At 35.8% G+C, this 20,873-nt stretch overlaps 3 protein-coding genes across 3 annotated transcripts in view; 1 reads left to right on the top strand and 2 right to left on the bottom strand.

Annotated features, from left to right (window-relative positions):
• Positions 1-216: 216 nt before the first annotated feature.
• LOC126975729 (phosphatidylinositol-glycan biosynthesis class F protein) lies at positions 217-1,353 on the bottom strand. The gene has a single exon (XM_050823735.1). It carries the CDS (start codon positions 983-985, stop codon positions 275-277), a length of 711 nt encoding a protein of 236 aa, XP_050679692.1. The 5' UTR covers positions 986-1,353; the 3' UTR covers positions 217-274.
• Positions 1,354-4,448: 3,095 nt separating this feature from the next.
• LOC126975722 (5-aminolevulinate synthase, erythroid-specific, mitochondrial) lies at positions 4,449-6,316 on the top strand. The gene has a single exon (XM_050823723.1). The coding sequence runs from the start codon at positions 4,672-4,674 to the stop codon at positions 6,196-6,198; it is 1,527 nt and encodes a 508-aa protein (XP_050679680.1). The 5' UTR covers positions 4,449-4,671; the 3' UTR covers positions 6,199-6,316.
• LOC126975720 (pre-mRNA-processing factor 17) overlaps positions 6,312-20,873 on the bottom strand; it is a 53,492-nt gene continuing 38,930 nt past the window's right edge. The window contains exon 11 of the mRNA XM_050823719.1: positions 6,312-6,508. Coding sequence (XP_050679676.1) covers positions 6,331-6,508 — 178 coding nt within the window. The 3' untranslated portion in view covers positions 6,312-6,330. The remainder of the gene's footprint in view (positions 6,509-20,873) is intronic.

The following is a 20,873-nucleotide window of genomic DNA, read 5'->3' on the forward strand; positions in this document are numbered from 1 at the left end:
ACAACTTATATCTCAAGGTGATAAGTTGTAGTGCTGCTCAGAATTTTTGGGTCTTTCAAGAATCCTGAGAGGCACTGCATTGTAATGGGCAGGGTGTATCAATTACCATCAGCTGAACGTCCAGGTCGTCTCATCCCTTATTTTCATAAAAAAAAACCAGAGATAACTTAAACTAAATAATTTTACACATCTGTATGCTTACTTAAGCAATAAAAGTTATTTTTGAGCTTTGGTAACAATTTTATTTCATGAAAATAACAGATATAAAGAATAACTATTTAGAAATGTGAAATTTATTCAAAATGTTCACAAAGAAGTTTAAATATTTGTATTTGGTGGATGCAGACATCAGTGACACTTTTAATACTGTTAGTACATTTGCAAGTAGATATCCACCAACTGCTCCCAGGTAGCAGGGTATCGGCCAAACTTGCCATGGAGTATTCCAATCCAGAGGTATTACTACAGCACCCAACCAAGCTCCACATAGGGTAAACACAGCATTGTTCACTAACATAGCAATTATTGTGTCTCTTGTAAAACTTTTGACACCAAATAAGAGTTGCATAGCCATCTCTACTCCTATATGAGCCACTAATGGAAACACAGCAAGCAGTGTCAATAAACAAGACAGCATCAATGTCTCCTCATGATTATCCAGAAATGGTGCACCAAATAGAATAATTCCAATAAAAAAACAGAAAGTGATTCCTAATAGAAAACAAAATGCCTTCACTAGATCTCCCGTTTTTGTTTTTCCTTTACTTTTCTTTTGTTGGATGTCATTCTGAGAATTAAGGTAAAACGACTTCAACAGTTCAGCTACAAATATCAGTGCTAAAATATAGAAAGATGAAGCCTTTCCAACGGAATATAGTAACCCCTTATATGATATGACAGTAATAATACTAGGTAAATAAACACAAGTTACGAGACTAGATACAGTCACTCTTCTAAGTTCCAGATGATCATTCAGAGAAAACATTTTGTCACTGATTTTACAAAATTTATTCACATTTCTCAGTAAACAGCAATCGATAGTCAATAGTCAATACCAAATCAAAAAAACTTGGAGCTACAGCCAACAGCTCTAGCTATGGCTCTTTAAAGTTATTTGTTAATTATTATTGTTAGTCGAGGCCCGAGGAGGACATTTATAAGAATTATGTTGAAATTATCTGATCAAATCCGACTTCCTGATCGTTAGAGTAAATATATTATTATTCTTTGCTTCTGATTATATTAACAATGTGTTCATATTTCACAAATGTATTAATTAATATCAGTTAACACAACATAATTATCAAATTGCAACATAAATCTTTAATCTTTATGAAGAAACCTCAAGGCTCAAACTCTTTTTTTTTATTTCTTCCCGTTATGGGAAAGGCAAAGGCACTTGGCAGAGCATTAACTCAAACCTTTATGTAGGTGTGTCAACTGTCAACTCAATGTCAAAGCTATGTCAAGTCAGACAAAATGAACGATCCTTTTTCCTTCTCCGAACTAACATCTGTTCTTGATCACCTTCGTGATTCCTCCCCTGGCGCGGATGGTATACCTTATTCCTTTATTTGTAAATCCTCTACCACTAGCAAAAAATCCTTCTTAATATTCTCAATTCGTTCTACTCCTCCTCTGTAACCCTGAATTCTTGGAGAACACAAATTATTATAACCATCCTTAAACCTGGCAAGGACCCATTGGTTGCTTCCTCCTATCGTCCCATTGCTTTGTCGTCAGTTCTGGCCAAAATTATGGAAAATTTGGTAAAAAACAGATTAGAATGGATAATAGAAAATAAAAATCGCTCTATTTCCGTCCGCCATCAAGTAACCCTCCTCCCACCTCGAACTGTCTGGAAGGACCTCCCACAGGGTTCGGTGTTAAGTACTATCTTATATAATATATATACTTCTGATCTAGGCCTTACTGTTAGCCCATTCTGCAAAATTCTTCAATATGCTGATGATATAGCACTATACTCCATCTCATCTTCTTTCAACAATTCTTCATCTTGCTTAAATTCTGCTTTATATTATCTGAATCAATGGCTCTTAGACCACAACCTCTCTCTTTCTGTTTCCAAATGTACTGCGGTTATTTTTTCCCGAAGACGCACTATACCGGTCATAAATCTCTGAGTATGTGATGAATCAGTCCCGTTTAAGGATAATGTTAAATTCCTAGGTCTTTTTCTTGACTCTAAGCTCTCCGGTATTCACCACTTGAAGTACATTGTTAAGAAATGTGAGAGGGGTGTCAACGTTATGAGGGCCCTTTCGGGGGTACGCTGGGGTGCCCACCCATTTTGTCAAAAACTTTTGTACAATGCTATCGTTCGTAGTCATTTTGATTACGGTAGTTTTCTACTTGAGCCGTGTAGCAAAATAGCCCTGTCCAAATTAGAGAAAATCCAGTCCAAATGCTTACGAATCATAACTGGTGCTATGAAATGTTCTCCCGTCAACGCTCTCCAAGTGGAGTGTGTAGACCCACCTCTTCACCTTCGCCGTCAGTACCTAGCCGATAGATTCCTCACTAACGTAATCCAATTTAGCGCACACCCCCTTCTTGATATTCTGCACTCTATCGTCTTTAACTATTCAAACTTCTTTATATTGGTCTCATAAAGATCCGCCTCCGTTAATTAATTCTTATACTAAATTTAAAGCCTTTCCAGTTCCCATTTTCCAATCAGCCTTATGCCCTGTAATTATATCTAAGTGTAATTATATGTAATTATATGTAATTATATCTTTGAAGTAGAATATCAGTCTCTCATTTTCGAACCTAAAATTTTCTATGACTTTGGAATTACTAAACACTGCCCTGAAGCAAATAGAAAATTTAATTCCATTATATCTTCTGATTGGTCGGACGCATCCAAATTATCCAACAATAGCTGCGTCGGGTCTGCAGTCGGATCCCTAAGTTCCACATAATTTTAAATTACAAAAGTCTCCCACAGAATTCCATGTTTACTGGCGAATCAATTGCCCTGTCAGAGGCGGTGTCATATGTTGAATCACATAAGATCAACAAGGCTTTAATCCTGTCTGACTCATTAAGCTGCTTGTTGGACCTAACAAAAAATCCTTTCAAATCTTCAAACAACTTCACAATTAATTTAAGAACAAAGGCATACCTGTACAGATGAGACATTAGCTTGGATACCTAGCCATCTAGGGATAACTGGCAATGAAATTGCAGACTACGTACGCTAAAGACGCGATTCAGTCTGGGACATTAAAATTTAATTACTGTTTTCCTCGAGATCTACGCGCTATGTCTAAACCCTTTCTGGTTGATGCATGGAATGCTTTATGGCAAACCACCAAACAAACTAAAGGTAAATTATATGGTTATATCCAACCTTTTATCCCGTCTAAGCCCTGGTTCTTTCCTCAAAAAAAACAAAATAAACTTTTCACTTCTGTCATCATACGACTTCGCTTGAGACTTGTCTGTTCCCCAGTATTTTTGGCCAAGATCCGGGTAAGGGACCATTCTATATGTGAATGTGGCCTTGAGGAAGGTACTCTTGAACATATTTTTTTTTCTATTGCCCTAAATTGTCAATTCCTTTATATGACCTTCTACCGAAGGATATCCCTCGCCCCATCAACATCCCTTTTCTTCTTACTTTATGCTATTCCCCTTTCATAAAGATTCTTTATAAATTTATTTCCCGCAATAATATTAAATTGTAATTTCTATCCTCCATACTTTCTACGCTCTCTTAGACACATATTCCCACTAACATTCACACATTTCTCCCTTAAACTTAGATTAGATACTAACAAGGTAGTTAATATTATGGGTGTTTATTACTAACCGTACTAACTCTTGTTGCCTATTCTTCAGTTCACAAAAAACCACAGCTATATCAACCGATCATTTCCTTTTACATCAGCTCTTTATATACTTAATTCAGCTAAATTAAAAATCTCTCCACCTTGACGTTGGCCGAATCGTGGATATTCAGTTGACGGAGCCAGTTAATAAATAAAAAAAAATATGGAGACGGTAGCGTTCCGAACAGTACAAAAGCATAAAAAACATTAAAAACCTTTTTGAATCAATTTTCACTATATTCGATTTTATTGTAAATATTATTTTTTTATATTGTAATTAATAATGAGCAAGCTATCCGCTTTCCATACTCAGGCATACTGTCAAGTTTAGTATTGCTATACCGAATAATAATTATTATTGTATGATAAAAATAAATTGAATACTAATATAATTATGAATGAGTGAGTTTTTTTCGGTTTATTAAACTATTTTTGTTGTAACAATCATATTGTTTTAAAAATTTAACAAAAATGATTTTGAGTTCCTTTTGCAAAAAATAATGCTAAAATCAGCTGTTCAATGTGACATTTTTTTTTGTTGCGACAACACTTATCACCTTCAGTCACTATTCGATCAGTCATGATTTAATCAAAATAAAAATTTGTACGTGGAGTTGAAGTTTACATTTAGTCGGGCGTAATCGATATGACGACACAGACTTTATAAATGAGCGCTGCAGTGTGTTGAAACATCAGTTGAAATATCGAAACGTTCGGCTACAGTGAGAGCCAACGTTCTGCACAAATATCGAACAAGTGTTATACACAACATCGTGCCATAAGTGTTACGAGTGAGTGTCATTGATTACATAAAATGCCCTGTCCATTCATGGGTTCGCTAAACCAAGCTTTCGTAAGAAATTATGGCTCCATACTGATGAAACAGTATGGTAACTTTTGCCCAATAATTTCTAGAGGGTTTCGCTCCTTTGGCAACGAGGAGACGAAATGCCCATTTATAAAAGAAAACGCGATCATCTCCGAAGCTCCCAAGGAGATGAATGAAGACATTGTTGAAAGCGTTCGACCTTACGCCTATGAGAAGTTCTTCAACGAACAGATTAGCGCCAAGAAGAAAGATTACTCGTACCGTGTATTCAGGAAAGTGTCGCGCTTAGCGGCCGACGGTATGTATCCGCAAGCCTTGGAAGGGGCAGATAATCACCGTGTGACTGTGTGGTGCGCCAACGACTACCTCGGTGTATCGCGGCACCCACTCGTGCAGGACGCGGCTATCTCTGCTATCAAGTCGTACGGCACGGGCGCCGGAGGAACCCGGAACATTGCCGGAAACTCGCAAATGACTGAGAAACTCGAACATGAAATAGCGAGACTACATGAAAAACCTGCCGCATTAATATTTAGTTCATGTTTTGTTGCAAACGATGCAACATTGTCTACTTTAGCTAAGATTCTTCCAGGTTGTATAATTTACTCGGATGCAGGTAACCATGCCTCTATGATACAGGGAATAAGAAATAGTAGAGCTCCTAAACATATATTTAGGCACAATGATCCCAATCATTTGCAAGAGCTGCTCTCTCAATCACCACCAGGTGTGCCAAAGCTAGTCGTTTTTGAGACTGTCCACTCTATGAGTGGGGGTATTTGTCCTTTAGAAGAAATGTGCAATGTTGCACACCGGTATGGAGCTTTAACATTTGTGGATGAAGTACATGCTGTGGGGTTGTATGGGAAACATGGTGCTGGGATCGGTGAGGAAAGAGGTCTGGCCCATAAGATTGACATAGTGTCCGGAACCCTGGGAAAAGCTTTTGGGAATGTTGGAGGCTACATTGCCGGATCATCTTTACTTATTGACACTGTAAGGTCATTGGCTCCAGGTTTCATATTTACAACAGCTCTACCCCCACCTGTCCTCGCTGGTTCTTTGGCAGCTATTAGACTCCTTGCAAGCGAAGAAGGGAGAAGTTTGAGAACTAAACATCAGGCCATTGTGAGATACTTGAAGCTGTCTCTCCTAGTAGCTGGACTACCACAGCTACCATCGGTGAGTCACATAGTTCCAGTGCCAATCACTGGAGCAGACAAGGTGGCGTTAGTTGCTGAATCTCTTATGAAGAAGGGGCACTATGTACAAGCTATCAACTATCCTACAGTGGCACGAGGCGAGGAGAGACTTCGCTTCGCCCCGGGCCCGTACCATACGCCCGAAATGATAGACAGCTTGGTTACTGCCTTAATCGAATCATTCCACGAAAATAATATAAGCTTTAATCAGTTCCTGGTTAATGGGACATGTCGTGAATGCAGCATGGAGTACAAGGTGGACATGCCTTTTGAAGAAGTCTCCTACAAGTACCCAATGGCTGCAGCCTAACCACAAATTAAATAGCTAAATAACAGTTGTTGAATGTATAATTGTATAGTTTATTTGAGATGTTTTATTTATGGTTCAAGGTGTTAATGTTAGGGGAAATAAAAACTCTGGTGTCGTATATTGTAGTATCATTTAATCCCAGTATTTGATGACGCCGTCCCAGCCCGCCGTGAGTAGTCGGCTGGGTTCGTGCGGGTGCCACAGCGTCGATATACACACTCCGTCGTGCGCCTTCCACTTCTTGTACAGCTTCGTCGTCTTCCAGTCCCAGATGTAACACTTACCGTCGGCGTCACCGGACACCAAATAACTGGAACAAATTACCAATAAGTATTAATATAGCAGCATTATTAATTATCAGTAACAGCTTTCATCAATATTATTATATCTAATTTTTTTTCTGAGTTATCTTGGTTTTTAATTCCGTTAATATTTGTATTCAATCAATTCGACACGTGTTTCGGCTCTACACGAGGCATCCTCAATAGATGTTGATTTTCGTGCCAGATTTTGGCGAGTATCGAATATTAGCTGAATTAACTCTCAAGCTAAGTCAAAAAACATTGGATAAAGATGGATTCCCGCAAAAATAAATTTTCATAGTAGATATATTAACCGACACGCTCTCAACTTATTAACTTAACGACACAGACAAACAGGTGTCCTTCAATCAGGCCTATATTGTATAAACGAATGAGGAAATATAATTACTAATTACCCCAAAGTATTTATATTTTTTAATTATAAAATAAAATTCTACCATCAGTAGTAAAAATTTTAAAACAAGGACGTTATAAGCACTCAGGGACTTGCTTAAGAAAGAGCCGGAAAATTACATAATCCTTGTATTAATACAAGTATACAGTAAACACATTATTATATATTATATTATTTTCATAAAAGGCATTTATTTTCTCAAAATGGATTCCTTTAGAATTCTTTATGATGTCATTTCTAATATACTAGATACTACTAACGCTTCGGACACAAATGGCGGTTTGAGAGGGAAGAAAGAGCGGCGCAAGAAACTCTCCCAGCATTCTTTTTTTGCCCTCTTTTTAATAAACAATATTGTACTGTCATTGTTATTGCTATAAAATTATCATAATATAGTCCCAGGCTGTCCGATCACTTAGTCAGCTGTTAGCTGAAAGCTATTATTTTGTGTCTTATGATAAATTGCCAAATAGCGTATGATAATTAAAAAAAGGACTGAGATAAATAATTAAGAGACGGATATGACAATCTAATTTATGAGCCCAGATAATTATTCTAATAGCTATATATATACAATAATTAGGTATGGATTAGCAATTGAAGAAGGTTCAAGACAAAATATAATTAGATATACTTAACAATCGATCATGAATTCAACGCGTGGCCTCACTGTATTCTGTGGCGTGACGTACAACCATTAGGTACCGAACAATTGTTTCATTTTAATCCAAAATAATATAATAACTTACTTATATATATGTATTCTTTAAGAATATTCAATATACAGTTGCACATTCTTATGAATATAGATTATAGATACCATGGTGTAGAATCAAAAATCACATAATAACCTATGACAATAAGGGACAAGATGAGCGGGACGTTCAGCTGATGGTAATTGATACGCCCTGCCCATTACACTGCAGTGCCGCTCATACTGAGCGAGAAAAATCCAAAAATTCTGAGTGGCCCTACAATTGCGCTCGTCTCCTTGAGACATAAGATGTTAAGTAATTAATTTCACTTGCCATCTGACAGAAACACAATAATATTTACACATTACTACTTCATGGCAGAAATAGGTGCCGTTGTGGTACCCATAATCTAGCCGGCATCCTGTGCAAAGGAGCCTCCCACTGGTCCTATATCCATACTTCGGCGTAAATTATTTGTTAAACTTATTTTTGTAAATACCATGTAATGAACAAATTTTCTAAACAAATAATTTTCTACAAATACCCGACGGGTATCGAAGCCAAACCGGGATTATATCCCATACCTATAGGGTATACCTATGTTTAATAGAAAATCTATAGCTATTTCTAGTATTTATTTATATTATTTTGCTCTTCCAAGATCATATAAATTAATACATTAGAATGAGGCTGAAATGACGGATGTGCTTCAATAAACAACAACATTTCAAAATAACAGCCAAACTCCACATCAAAGGAATGAATAACTTCAGTGACGACTGACGGCTCGCGTGAGTTCGATTATAACGTTTTGTTGCTCTATCAAATGAAAATATACTACCTAAGTATATTGAAAAATAATGAGTTCTTAATCAGGTCACAAATTCAAATTTTTTGTTCAAAATAGGATGTGACATCACTTATTGAAAGTCGAAAACTACCACCCATTCCAAAACGAATGCCTCACACCTGAGAAGAATGGGCGAACAAACTCAGCGGGCTTTTTTTTCATAAAAAAAATATGTTTACAAAGTAATATTGTACAATTAAACTTTTTATTTTATAGCCTGAGGGCGGTCGCTCCATTCCATATCTGTGGTATCATTAAGAAAGTCTGTAGTAAGCCGGATCAAAGCTACCCCCTTTATTGGGGATCGGATGCACAAATTCAAATATTTTTATTCAAAATAGGATGTGACATCACTTATTATATGTAGTCTCAAAAAAACTACCACCCATTCCAAAATGAATGCCTCAGGCCTGAGAAGAATGGGCGCAACAAACTCAGCGGACGTTTTTTTTTTAATCAAAAATATGTTTTGCAATTAAAGTAACAAAGTAACATTGTACAATTAAATTTATTATTCAATAGCCTGAGGGCGGTCGCTATATTCCCAATCTGTGGTATCATTAAGAAAGTCATTTATGTTATAGTAACCTTTACCACACAACAAGGGCCGTATCTTCCATGACTGTGAGACTATGCTTAATTCAACGATTTAGGCAGTTAAAGCGTATATCCTCCGTGATACGCGCTTCTAGCTCAACCATTTAAAGGCATAAAAGGCATTTATTTTCTTTAAAGTAATTCTTATAGAAATATTTCGGATGTCATTTCTAATATACTACCGCTTCGGACACAAATGTCGCTCTGAGATAAAAGAAGCGGCCGCGGCGCAAGAAACTCTCCTAGCATTATTTTATGCGCTCTTGGTGGCTCATCCAAAACCTCACATCACGAAGTATGTGTCAACCTAACTTTAGTAAAAACAGGGAAAGGTAACGATACTTATTGTGGTTTTAAAATATTACTGTTGTCTGCCGCCTTACGTAGCCGTAGTTACGATAAATTATATTAGTCAAAACATAAACTATGAAATGGATGTCTTTCAAAGATGATGATAGAAACCATTGTATTTTAGAATGTTGGGTGTCCATCGAGTCGATTCCCTAATCCATTAGCATGCCAAATCAAAACAGGAATAACTGTAAATTTAGCTTCGTTTCCAAGAACCACAATATAAAAGTAGAACTGCCAAGAAAAACAACATAAAAAGGTCAACATTGAATATTGATTCATTGAATATAAATAAGTTAGGCAACGGGCGGCGGAAGCGGTCCCCCCAGCTGCAGCGCCTGTATGCATGACGTTTGAGATAAAGAGATCATTGGCTAGACCCGTCACCCGTGAGCTAGATCATTTATATAATCTTATATCTTTAAACGAGCAATTCTTGTATATATATATATAATCTGAATCTCGGAAACGGCTCCAACGTATTTCATAAAATTTAGTATACAGGGGATTTCGGGGGCGATAAATCGATCTAGCTAGAGTTCAATTTAAAAAAATGTAGTTTTTTCCGTGTTTTAATGAGAAACTGCTACAATAACATTAGAAATTTCGCCACTATATACGAGACTATAATAGCTCAGATGGGACATTGGGTGATCCGGGAAGCAGAAGACCCTGGTTCGAATCCAAGCAAGTCTCGGTCGTCCGGATATTATAGATAACGCGACTTACGGCCGCTCTCTGTATTCAGTAGCAAACCTAATGACCCTCGACAATGTTCGATGAATCCATTTTCTGGTTTAAGCATTTCAGTGACCGATATACGAGTGCATGGATTGTAATCGTAAATGATTTTAAGATTGGTATTTAAGTATATGAAGGTGAAAGAAAAGCGTGTTCATGCATTTACGGCCTGTTTGTAATAACTAAGATAGAAATCAACTTCATGAATCTATCTATTTTCGAGCGGCCAAAATCACTCACATAGATTTAAATTTTTCATAATAAAGTACTAAATTCATATTTTACTAGTCATGAGGACTGAAGTTCACGGACAGACATATAAACATCACCAGAGGGAGGCTCCTGTGCACAGGAAGCCGGCTAGATTATGGGTACCACAACGGCGCCTATTTCTGCCGTGAAGTAGTAATGTGTAAACATAGATATAGACTTAAAATCGTATGTCTCAAGGTGACGAGCGCAATTATTGTAGTGCCGCTAGAATATTTGGATTTTTCAAGAGTCCTGAGCGGCGCTGCATTGTAGTGGGTAGGGCGTATCAATTACCATCAGCTGAACGTTCTGCTCGTCTCGTCCCTTATTTTCATAAAAAAACAAAATTAAAAAGAGCCTTCTTGTTATTTTAAATGAATATTTATCTATGTATATGTGACCATTATCTATGTATGTACTTAAGTAATATAAAATGGTGTATTACAGAAGATGTGTTTACGCTAACGTTGTCTTCCTCATGGCTGCACGGCCTTCAGAAGGCACATTAAGGCGTTTTACACGTAGTGCTACAGGGTTGTCACAGGTTTCTTAATTTTATATTAATAAAAACAAAAGTTTATTGTTTTGTCATTTATGTTTTTTAAAAACTTTATCCAATTGTAATGAAATTTCCTTTAGCGAATTGGGATTTCAAAGAAACTTTATCATTAGTCATAATTTGAATTTTGCTGGTTGTCTTTTACTGCGTTGGATTCAACAACATGCAGTTTAGGTTGTCACACCTAACTAAAGCTTATGAATTATTTGATATCCGCCATAACTAAAATTTGTCTAATTACTAAACTCGCTTGGACGAATAAAAGGTGTCTTAATACGTAATCCGTAATCAATTGTGTTTTGTCACTGTTTTAATAACTTTGCATAAAAGAGACAAAATCTACTAGATTTACATGTTGAGTCGATTTCTGGAATACTGGCCTTAAACTTTGTCTTCCAAATCTGTATAGCTAAGTTTCTAACGATTGTCAACTACTTTTTCTTTTCTTAATTTTATCTATGTGGGTGTAGATTAAATTTAGCAATTGTACAAACCTCAGTGGTTTTATAGTGCTTTGAAACCTCCATGTAAAATTTGTTTTTTTTTAATAAATAAACATAATAAAAATGAGAACAATGGAACTTAATTAATTTGATCTCAAACTCTTTAACTTGTCTAAGATGTTAACTTTCAGTATAATATAAAAAAAAATAGTTAACTTTGAAAATTAAAACAGAATTATTAAATTTTGTTAGCTTGTGCAACCCTGATTATTAACTAGAGGATTTGTGGGTCGCCTTGTTTGTAAGTTCATTAAATAACGAAAGGTGACAAATGTCTATGGTATGTAGGTCGGCAGCGTAATTCTAAAGGTGATTTATCAAACTTGGCATTGGCCAAAAACAAAATATTAGAACCGAATAAGCACCGAACATTACTGTTAAAACTTGTAAATTCACATTCACCGGTTAAAATACTCTATATTTGGTGTCCTACTTCTATATTGGCTCAATTATCCTGGCCCTTCCACAAGGGCCACAATAAAGTGATTTTTTTTATGAAAATAAGGGACAAGACGAGCAGGACGTTCAGCTGATGGTAATTCGCCCTGCCCATTACAGTGCAGTGCCGCTCAGGATTCTGGAAAAACCCCAAAAATTCTGAATGCACTACAACTGCGCTCGTCACCTTGAGACATAAGATGTTAAGTCTCATTTGCCCAGTAATTTCATTAGCTACGGCGCCCTTCAGACCGAAACACAGTAATGCTTACACATTGCTGCTTCACGGCAGAAATAGGCGCCGTTGTGGTACCCATAATCTAGCCGGCATCCTGTGCAAAGGAGCCTCCCACAGGTGTAAAAAAATATTTTGTCATTTAATGTATTTTTTTCACTTTCTCTTTTAACATAATTTTAGTATCGCTAATTACCATGATAACATTTACAGAAATAATTACCACGAAAACCTAAAATAAGATAAAAATTCAAGAAGTATCAATAAAGATACCACAGCTTAATTTGTAAACTAATTACCTACTATACACAAAAAAGATAAATATTTGTGAACTTCTTATATCTTCAAATACATGCAATGTATATTCAGTCAAAAGAGTATCGGGAATGGAAGATTTAAGGCTCCGAATTCAATTTTTTTTTGTTGTTGATGATTTTACCTCGGAATTTGAGTTGCATATCTCTCATTTAGATAAAATAAATGCACAGCTGTTTTTACTTAGATCATATCAAGTGTGTATTGCGCATTTCATTATGGAAAAAACCAACGGACATTGAGTTTGTCTTAAATTTTGCATCGCCAATAGAATTTCATGTTCAGAGACATAGAAAATGTTATAGAAAGCTTACGATGAATCGAAATGATCAAAAACACATGCTTATCAGTGGTACAACGCCTTTAAAAGTGGTCAAGACATGGTGGAAGATTTGCCTCGCCTTGGTGGGCCTTCATAGTCTTCAATTGAAGGTAACATCGCAAAAGTAAAGGAAATAGTGACTGAAAATCCTCATCCTCTCCTCAAAATAGAAAGAGATAGCCGCTGAACTTTCTGTGTCACACGAGCCGATCCATATCATTTTTAATAATCACTTGGGTATGAAACTACCACTCGGCTAGTCCCAAAAGACCTGAATTTTCTCCAAAAACTCGCATAAGAGTAGCTGCATACATGCTAGAGCAGGTCACTTCTGACCCAACATTCATGAAACGCATTGTTAAATTGACATACAAACTAGTCAACAAGCAATTCGGAGTGGTGCCGTCCAACTAAACCGTAGCCAAAATAATCACGCTATCATCGTTCAAAATTCAAAGTCATGTTGACTGTTTGCACTCGGGATTCGTCACCGAAGGTCAAACAGAACATAAGGTTATTTGACAGAATATTATTTGAGCGTTATGCAGCATTAAAGAGAGTAAATACGACAAAAGAGGCCATATTTGTGGAAAAAAAAATTCTTGAACTTTGCACGACGATAATGTGCCATCATTTGAACTAATTTATGACTAAAAACCAAAGAACGAGCAACCATCTTATCCACTAGATATTGTTCTAGCTGACTCTTTTTTTCCTAAAATCAAATTACCACTCCGTGGCACCCGTTTTCATTCGGTAGAAGACATCAAGGACAATTCGCGACGAGGGCTAAACTCAATTCCGGAACATTATTTTGATTGGGATTTTTTTGTTGGTGTAAGTGAATCGTTTCTGAAGGAGCATACGGCAAAATAAATTTGAACGTTGAACAATTTGATTTTTGTATCCTTGATCTTTTTCCGTACGTTAATATACCGTTGATATGTCGAGCGACCTTCAGTTCCGCGGTCGCTTGGAAAAGAAGGCCAAATCTAAAAAACTTGGTGTACTGAGTAAGTAACAGTACTTCAGCCACTGCTTGCAACTAAATAAGGCGCAAATTTGGCCTCACATGGAGTTCTTCCTACGTCTGGCCCGGTGCTCCCCTGTTATAGATTTTTTCCATTAGAGCGAAGAACGGCTCCAACCATTACACGTATATTAAATCCCAGAAGTTAGAGAATTCACTTAAAAATAAGAAATCGTTATTATGAAACTTCTTCAGCATGCACAACCCATTCTATGTGACATGACGGTGCGAAAAGAATGTATTCATTTTTTAAGAAAACTAACGAGTAAAATTTTAAACCGATGGTAAATATTATCCGCTCAGGATTATTGATTGCACCCCAAAATTTTGAGCGGCATCGCCATTGCGGCATCACTTTGAGACATAAGATCTCAACATCTTAATAAGAAGATGTTCGGTCTCATTAGCCCAGTAATTTCACTAGATACGGTAGAAGGGCGCACCTGTAGTACCTACCTATCGAACCGGCATTCTGTCCCAACAGGGCTTCCACTATTAAACATACTTGTTAGGCAGCGGAATTCGGGTACACTCGTGTAACGTTAAACCGTTACAATCAACAATTATAAAAATGTAGTAAGCAGGAGGTACAGTTGGATTAAAAATTAGACAACAAATCCAAGTAGCAATAGACAATAAGAAACATCGACGATAAGATAAAACCGTGTTATTCAAAATCGCACTAATTAGGCACCTTCTATCGCGATTTCGTATCGCGCAAATATTTCCATTTGAAGTTTCAAAACAAAGTTTTTTGATAGCTTTCCGCTATCGGGGCAATGTCAACAGACTTCAAAGTTTGCAGATAATAATAATATAATCATCGTTCGATACTAAAGTTATCGTGTTTAAACAGAAGCGACATAGGTTAAGTTTAGGCACTATCATATCAACATGCCACCAAGGCGATAAATTTACTTATAATGCTGTGTTATTCACTCTGTGTAACTTAATTATTAATTAACGCCATACAGTAAGAAAATGCAAGTGACAAAAATGTACATAAATTTTACTATACATTTTTTTAAATGAAAATACGGCCCGTGCGAGTTGTGCAGGACTTTCACCTGATGGTAATTGATACACCCTGCCCATTACCATCTTCACTCAGGATTCTTGAAAGACCCAAAAATTCTGAGCAGCACTACAACTGCGCTTATCACCTTGAGACATAAGTTGTTAAGTCTCATTTGCCCTTCAGACCGAAACACAATAATGTTCACAAATTATTGTTTCAAGGCAGAAATAGGCGCTTTGTAGTCAACATAATCTATCCGGCATCCTGTGCAAAGGAGCCTCCCACTGGTAAATTTAATTAGAGTAGGATAGAGGAGCGCATAGATCACCGATGGTAATGGATTACAGAGGAATGGCGTTGCGAGTTTATATTAGCTTCAACTTTATCTATCTGTATAAAAGTATAGGAATCTTTTAGTATGATTTTCACCCACTTCAAAATGCCGGATTAATTAAACTGCACAATTAGCAATGACCAATAATAAAATAAATTCAAAACTTTGACCTTATATCTCAACCAAAAAATCTGATATAATCGAGTCTTTTTATATCAGGAATACACGAACTATTGACAGGCTTTGAAATTAAAAAAATAATAATTATAGTTTAAAATCTCAAAAACATGTTTTGGTAGCGAGGCAAACTTTAGTGGTCTATTGTAATTAAAAAAATCTGAGTGGATTTTATATCTCTGCAGAACGAGCTCTCCTATGTCAAAATTTATCGATTTTATATGTCAGCTTATCATAACAGCGGCATTTTTAGTTTTTTAAAGTTAAGTTGGAAATCAAACGATCTGGAAACATCGACCAACGTTCTTCTATGGTTTTGTTGTACGTGGAAGAAAGTTCTTTGAAATGCTATATATCCAGATGCCGATGATGATGATGCGGCAGTAGGCATCAGGACAAATAGCTCTTCGCAACACTCGGGCAGTGTTATATTCAGTAGAATTCTATATGCTACAGTATCGAACCTACTAGACCAGGCTTCGGCAAGTAGGTTTAGGTAGGGTCCGGACACTGTTGTAAAATTTTAACGAGGTCCAGAAAAAAACAACTGAAAATAATTAAGTGCTACCTATGTATATGTATGTTTGTATGTTTGTAACCGACTTCTTTGGGCGCGATTTTGACCCACTTTAAACGGCTAGATTTCGTTCAAACTTTGTAGATTTATCGAGGACCGATGACATTACACTAATTTGACTAAAAAATTGAAAAATAAATAATAGTTAAACAAAACTAAAAAGCACGCTTTATATAAAATTCAACTAAAAATAGAAAATAAATTTAAATTGAAAATAGTGTAAAAAAAATATATTTTATTGTAAAAAAAGCGTGGAGTGCTTTTTAAGATATTATTAAAATAATAATTCTTCTACATCCCACGCTTTTTTTTACAATAAAATATATATTTTTTACACTTTTTTCAATTTAAATTAATTTCTACTTTTTAGATGAATTTTATATAAAGAGTGCTTTTTAGTTTTTTTTAACTATTATTTATTTTACATAAACTGACTCTTTGAGAAAGATGTTTCACATACGTATGTCGAGAAAAACATAGTGGCTAAACTGATAGGTATCTAGCGAGTTTTTAGCAATATATGCTATTTTTTCAAATTTTTCTTTATAATACTTAGCTTTAAAATATTATATCAATAAAAAAATTAATCGTATACCTCTTATCTATGTATTAATTTGTACCTGGTATACAAACATTAAAATATTTGGCCGTTTGGTTGCAGAACCTTGTGCCAGACTATGTCTTCTAACAACACAGTCTAATGCACAAGATATGGAAGAGAACAGAGGTGCAATAAGAAAGAAATGCTTAGGTAATGTTAATTATTGGACTTCCTTCCTTCACAAGATCATAATTAATATCTAGCATTGGTAATTCTAAGCATTGACCTACGTGTGACTATAATATTAATTGTACATTTGCCTTGTACATTACGTAGTAAGATAATATCGTCGCTATTACAAAATATGACACGGTAAATGATGACCAATGTAATACTTCAACGTATGTTATGGTGCGTATACATTGGTGAAATGTATCATACATACATACATAAAATTACGCCTCTTTCCCGTAGGGGTAGGCAGAGACCACATCTTTTCACTTGCTACGATCCTTACATACTTGTTTCGCTTCGTCCACTTTCATTATTCCTTTCATACATGCTCTCCGGCTTAGGGTACTGTATATGTATCATGCTATGAAATAATTCAAATATTTTTATACAAAATAGGATGCGACATCACTTATTGAATGTCAGAAACTAACACCCATTTCAAAACGAATGCCTCAGACCTGAGAAGAATGGGCGCAACAAACTCAGCGGGCTTTTTTTCAACAAAAAATATGTTTACAAAGTAATAGTGTACAATTAAACAGATTATTTAATAGCCTGAGGGCGGTCGCTCCATTCCCGATGTGTGGTATCATTGAGAAAGTAATTAACAAACGTTTTTTTAGCAATTCTTTAGAATAACGAAATACTTTTGTTTAAGAGAGAATATTTAAGAACAAACTTTGTAACGATTTCGCACAGTTTGGACGTCTTGCGCGCGCAAAACGATCATTCCACGCGTACGCTACGAGCATAACGAGCCGCGCGCGGAGCGACACGTGATTTGTCAGTTTTTCGTACGCGACGTCATGGAATCGTCAGTAGGTCTACTCTCAAAATCGACAACGATATATTCGGAACGATACGATAATAACACGAATATATCGCACCTAACAAATGTTCGTATTACATATCGTTTATCGTAACAACATCGTAACCATAGACTAATATATTGATTTTTTTACGATGTAAGAGTGAATGAATTATGCGCAAACTATGTATAATCTGTGCTATGTCGCTGCTAAGTGTCAAAAGTCAAAACATAGCTTAGGCGCTTAGAACCATGCCAGACTCTGCACCATCAATTTGCATCATTTATACAAAATTTAAATATTCAAAAATTATGTAATGAATATAATATGACCATTTAAAATTGAAAAAAATATTACAAAACTTGCGGATAATAAAATGAAAAAAAAAGTAACTCAACCCTTCTAGTCGACTTCCTATTTCTCAGGCGGCCATTTGCATTACTTTCTACGCATAAACGATCAACAAAATGACTTAAATTACTTGGTAGTAAATAAATCCTGTTGAATAGTAAATCACATAATATAATTATTTTAATTTTATTTATTATGTATGTATATTGTATGGCAAATATATCTATACAACTTGAAACGATAATAGCAACGACAGCCTAGAAGGTGTCGTTGAGATTATCGTAAAAGTGACGTTTGATTGTTTGTCGAATTCGAATATTCGTCTCTGACATTTACAACTAAGAGTAGGGCTAGACCGATAATATCGAAAAATGTTTCGTTCGTACAATCATCGTTTCGACATTGAATACGATGTAACTAAGAGTAGGATTCGACAAGACTAATGCCACGATATATCGAATATCGATTTTATGAGTAGGCCCCCAGGTTCGTAGTGACTGCGCGGTATGAGCTCGCTATGCGTCCGCAGCGAACATGTAATGAAAGGTTTTTTTTATGAAAATAAGGGACAAGACGAGCAGGACGTTCAACTGATGGTAATTGATACGCCCTGCCCATTAAAATGCAGTGCCGCTCAGGATTCTTGAAGCCCCAAAAATTCTGAGCGGCACTACAACTGCGCTCGTCACCTTGAGACAAGATGTTAAGTCTCATTTGCCCAGTAATTTCACTAGCTACGGCGCTCTTCAGACCGTAACACAGTAATGCTTACACATTACAGCTTCACGGCAGAAATAGGCGCCGTTGTGGTACCTATAATCTAGCTGGCATCCTGTGCAAAGGAGCCTCCCACTGGTAGTAATGTAATAATAAAATGTAATGAAAGGTAGAATGATAATGATAATTTTCATGTAACGCTTCACCAGTCTGTACGCACCTTTACGTGGATAGAAGCGGTAGAAGACTCTGTGTACACACACAGAGTCTTCTACCGCTTCCTTCCTTGTTCGATGACTCCTGTCACCAAAAGGCGCCCTGTCAGTGCGACGTACTTAACGAAAAATCGTAGTGTCTTGTTATGTCAAAACTTATAATATCAAAGATGATAACGATAACGTTGGCTTCAGATTGTACAAGTAAGTAGATTACCCGAGTTCAGGTGGACACTATAGTGTGACTGATCTAATAATATTGTGTTTATATCTACGACACCCTACTTAACGGAGGATTCACGGTCGATATTTTATATATGCGGTACGTTGGGGATCGAATTCAATCCAATTATTATTGGGAATGAAATTTAATTTTAAGCAACACAGCAAAAACCCAAAGCCCAAATTTTCTCGAAATTCGATAGTCCGAATTCAGTGAAAAAAAATCATGAATTAATTATTCATGTAAATCCTATTATTTTGATTTTCGTTTCCTTTGATTTATTTAATATATTCAACAAAATTAACACATCTAATATATAAAAATCTCGTGTCTCGTGTGTGTGGTGTTAAGCTTTGAACTCCTCCGAAACGGCTTGACCGATTCTCATGAAATTTTGCATATTGGGTAGGTCTGAGAATCGGCCAACATCTATTTTTCATCACCCTAAATGTTAAAGGTGGTACACGATTTTTTTTTACATTTTTTTTTAAATTTGTTTGATTATGAGTCAGCATTAAAAATACAAACAACTACAAATTTTCACCCATCTACGATCAACAGTTACTTTTGTATCGCGATTTTAATATCGGCAATACAACGTTTGCTGGGTCAGCTAGTATTATATAAAAAAAGGCGACTTGTGATCAAATAAAATCTATCATCAACGCATATTTACGTAATCTGCTATATATCTATTGACAGAATATTAGAATGAAAAACAACAAAACAACAGCTCTATAGATAAGATAAAAGTAATCTCAATAGGTAGTTCTTTTAATACTATCGTTATGGGAAGTTGACTGACTCTGTTGTCATGTAGAGACACATATACATTATTATTATCATATTATAGTATACTAGCTGACCCAGCAATCGTTGTATCGCCGATATTAAAATCGCGATACAAAAGTAACTGTTGATCGTAGATGGGTGAAAATTTGAAGATGCATGTATTTTTTAATGCTGACTCATAATCAAAGAAAATATAAAAAAAATGGCGTGGACCACCCTTAACATTTAGGGGGATGAAAAATAGATGTCCGATTCTCAGACCTACCCAATATGCACTTAAAAATTTCATGAGAATCGGTCAAGCCGTTTCGAAGGAGTTTAACTACAAACACTGCGCCATGAGAATTTTATATATTAGAGATTATTATATAACACATGGCATCTATTCAATTATTCGCTTCCAAATATTTGATTCCGAAACGTACTATCAGAAAATATTCACCAAAGCCTTACCCTTCTTTTTTAAATCTCTTAAGAGATTACCACGACCATTAGGACTAAAATAAAATCATATATATATAAGAAAATACTTAATACAAAACAACAACTCGCAAAAGCATAAACCATTGTACGTACAAATCAAGTTTATTATAAAGCAAAAACATTGAACTTGAACATTTAATTTAAATACCTAATGAATATTAACCGGTTTCTGCGTCATTCGTAATAACGTAAATTTACTTTGAAATCACGTCAAATTTTAACGCGGTTAGACAAAATATTATAAAAGTTGGCTCTTTTAGGAGACTAAACTCAAGAAGAAAACTGAAAAAAATCAATTAATAAGTACCCGGAGTTTTAGGAAAAAATATTGATATTGTTGAGTGACTATAAAAGCGCGTTCACCTTCCTTAAAGGCCGGCAACGCTCCTGTGATTCCTCTGGTGTTGCAAGAGAATGTGGGCGACGGTAATAGCTTAACACCAGGTGACCCGTACGCTCGTTTGTCCTCCTTTTCCATAAAAAAAATTAAACAAATAAGACTTGAAGAAACGAGTGATTTTACGATACGAGGTACGATATATAAGAAAATAAAAATATATGTATAATAATTATGAAACGAGATTTTATTAATCTAATAT

The sequence above is a fragment of the Leptidea sinapis genome, chromosome 37 (genome assembly GCF_905404315.1).
Source record: "Leptidea sinapis chromosome 37, ilLepSina1.1, whole genome shotgun sequence".
Lineage (NCBI taxonomy): Eukaryota > Metazoa > Arthropoda > Insecta > Lepidoptera > Pieridae > Leptidea > Leptidea sinapis.

Bases quoted from the DNA above. Each gene is read 5' to 3' on its own strand.
- LOC126975729 (XM_050823735.1), bottom strand. From the start codon at position 985: ATGTTTTCTCTGAATGATCATCTGGAACTTAGAAGAGTGACTGTATCT.
- LOC126975722 (XM_050823723.1), top strand. From the start codon at position 4,672: ATGCCCTGTCCATTCATGGGTTCGCTAAACCAAGCTTTCGTAAGAAAT.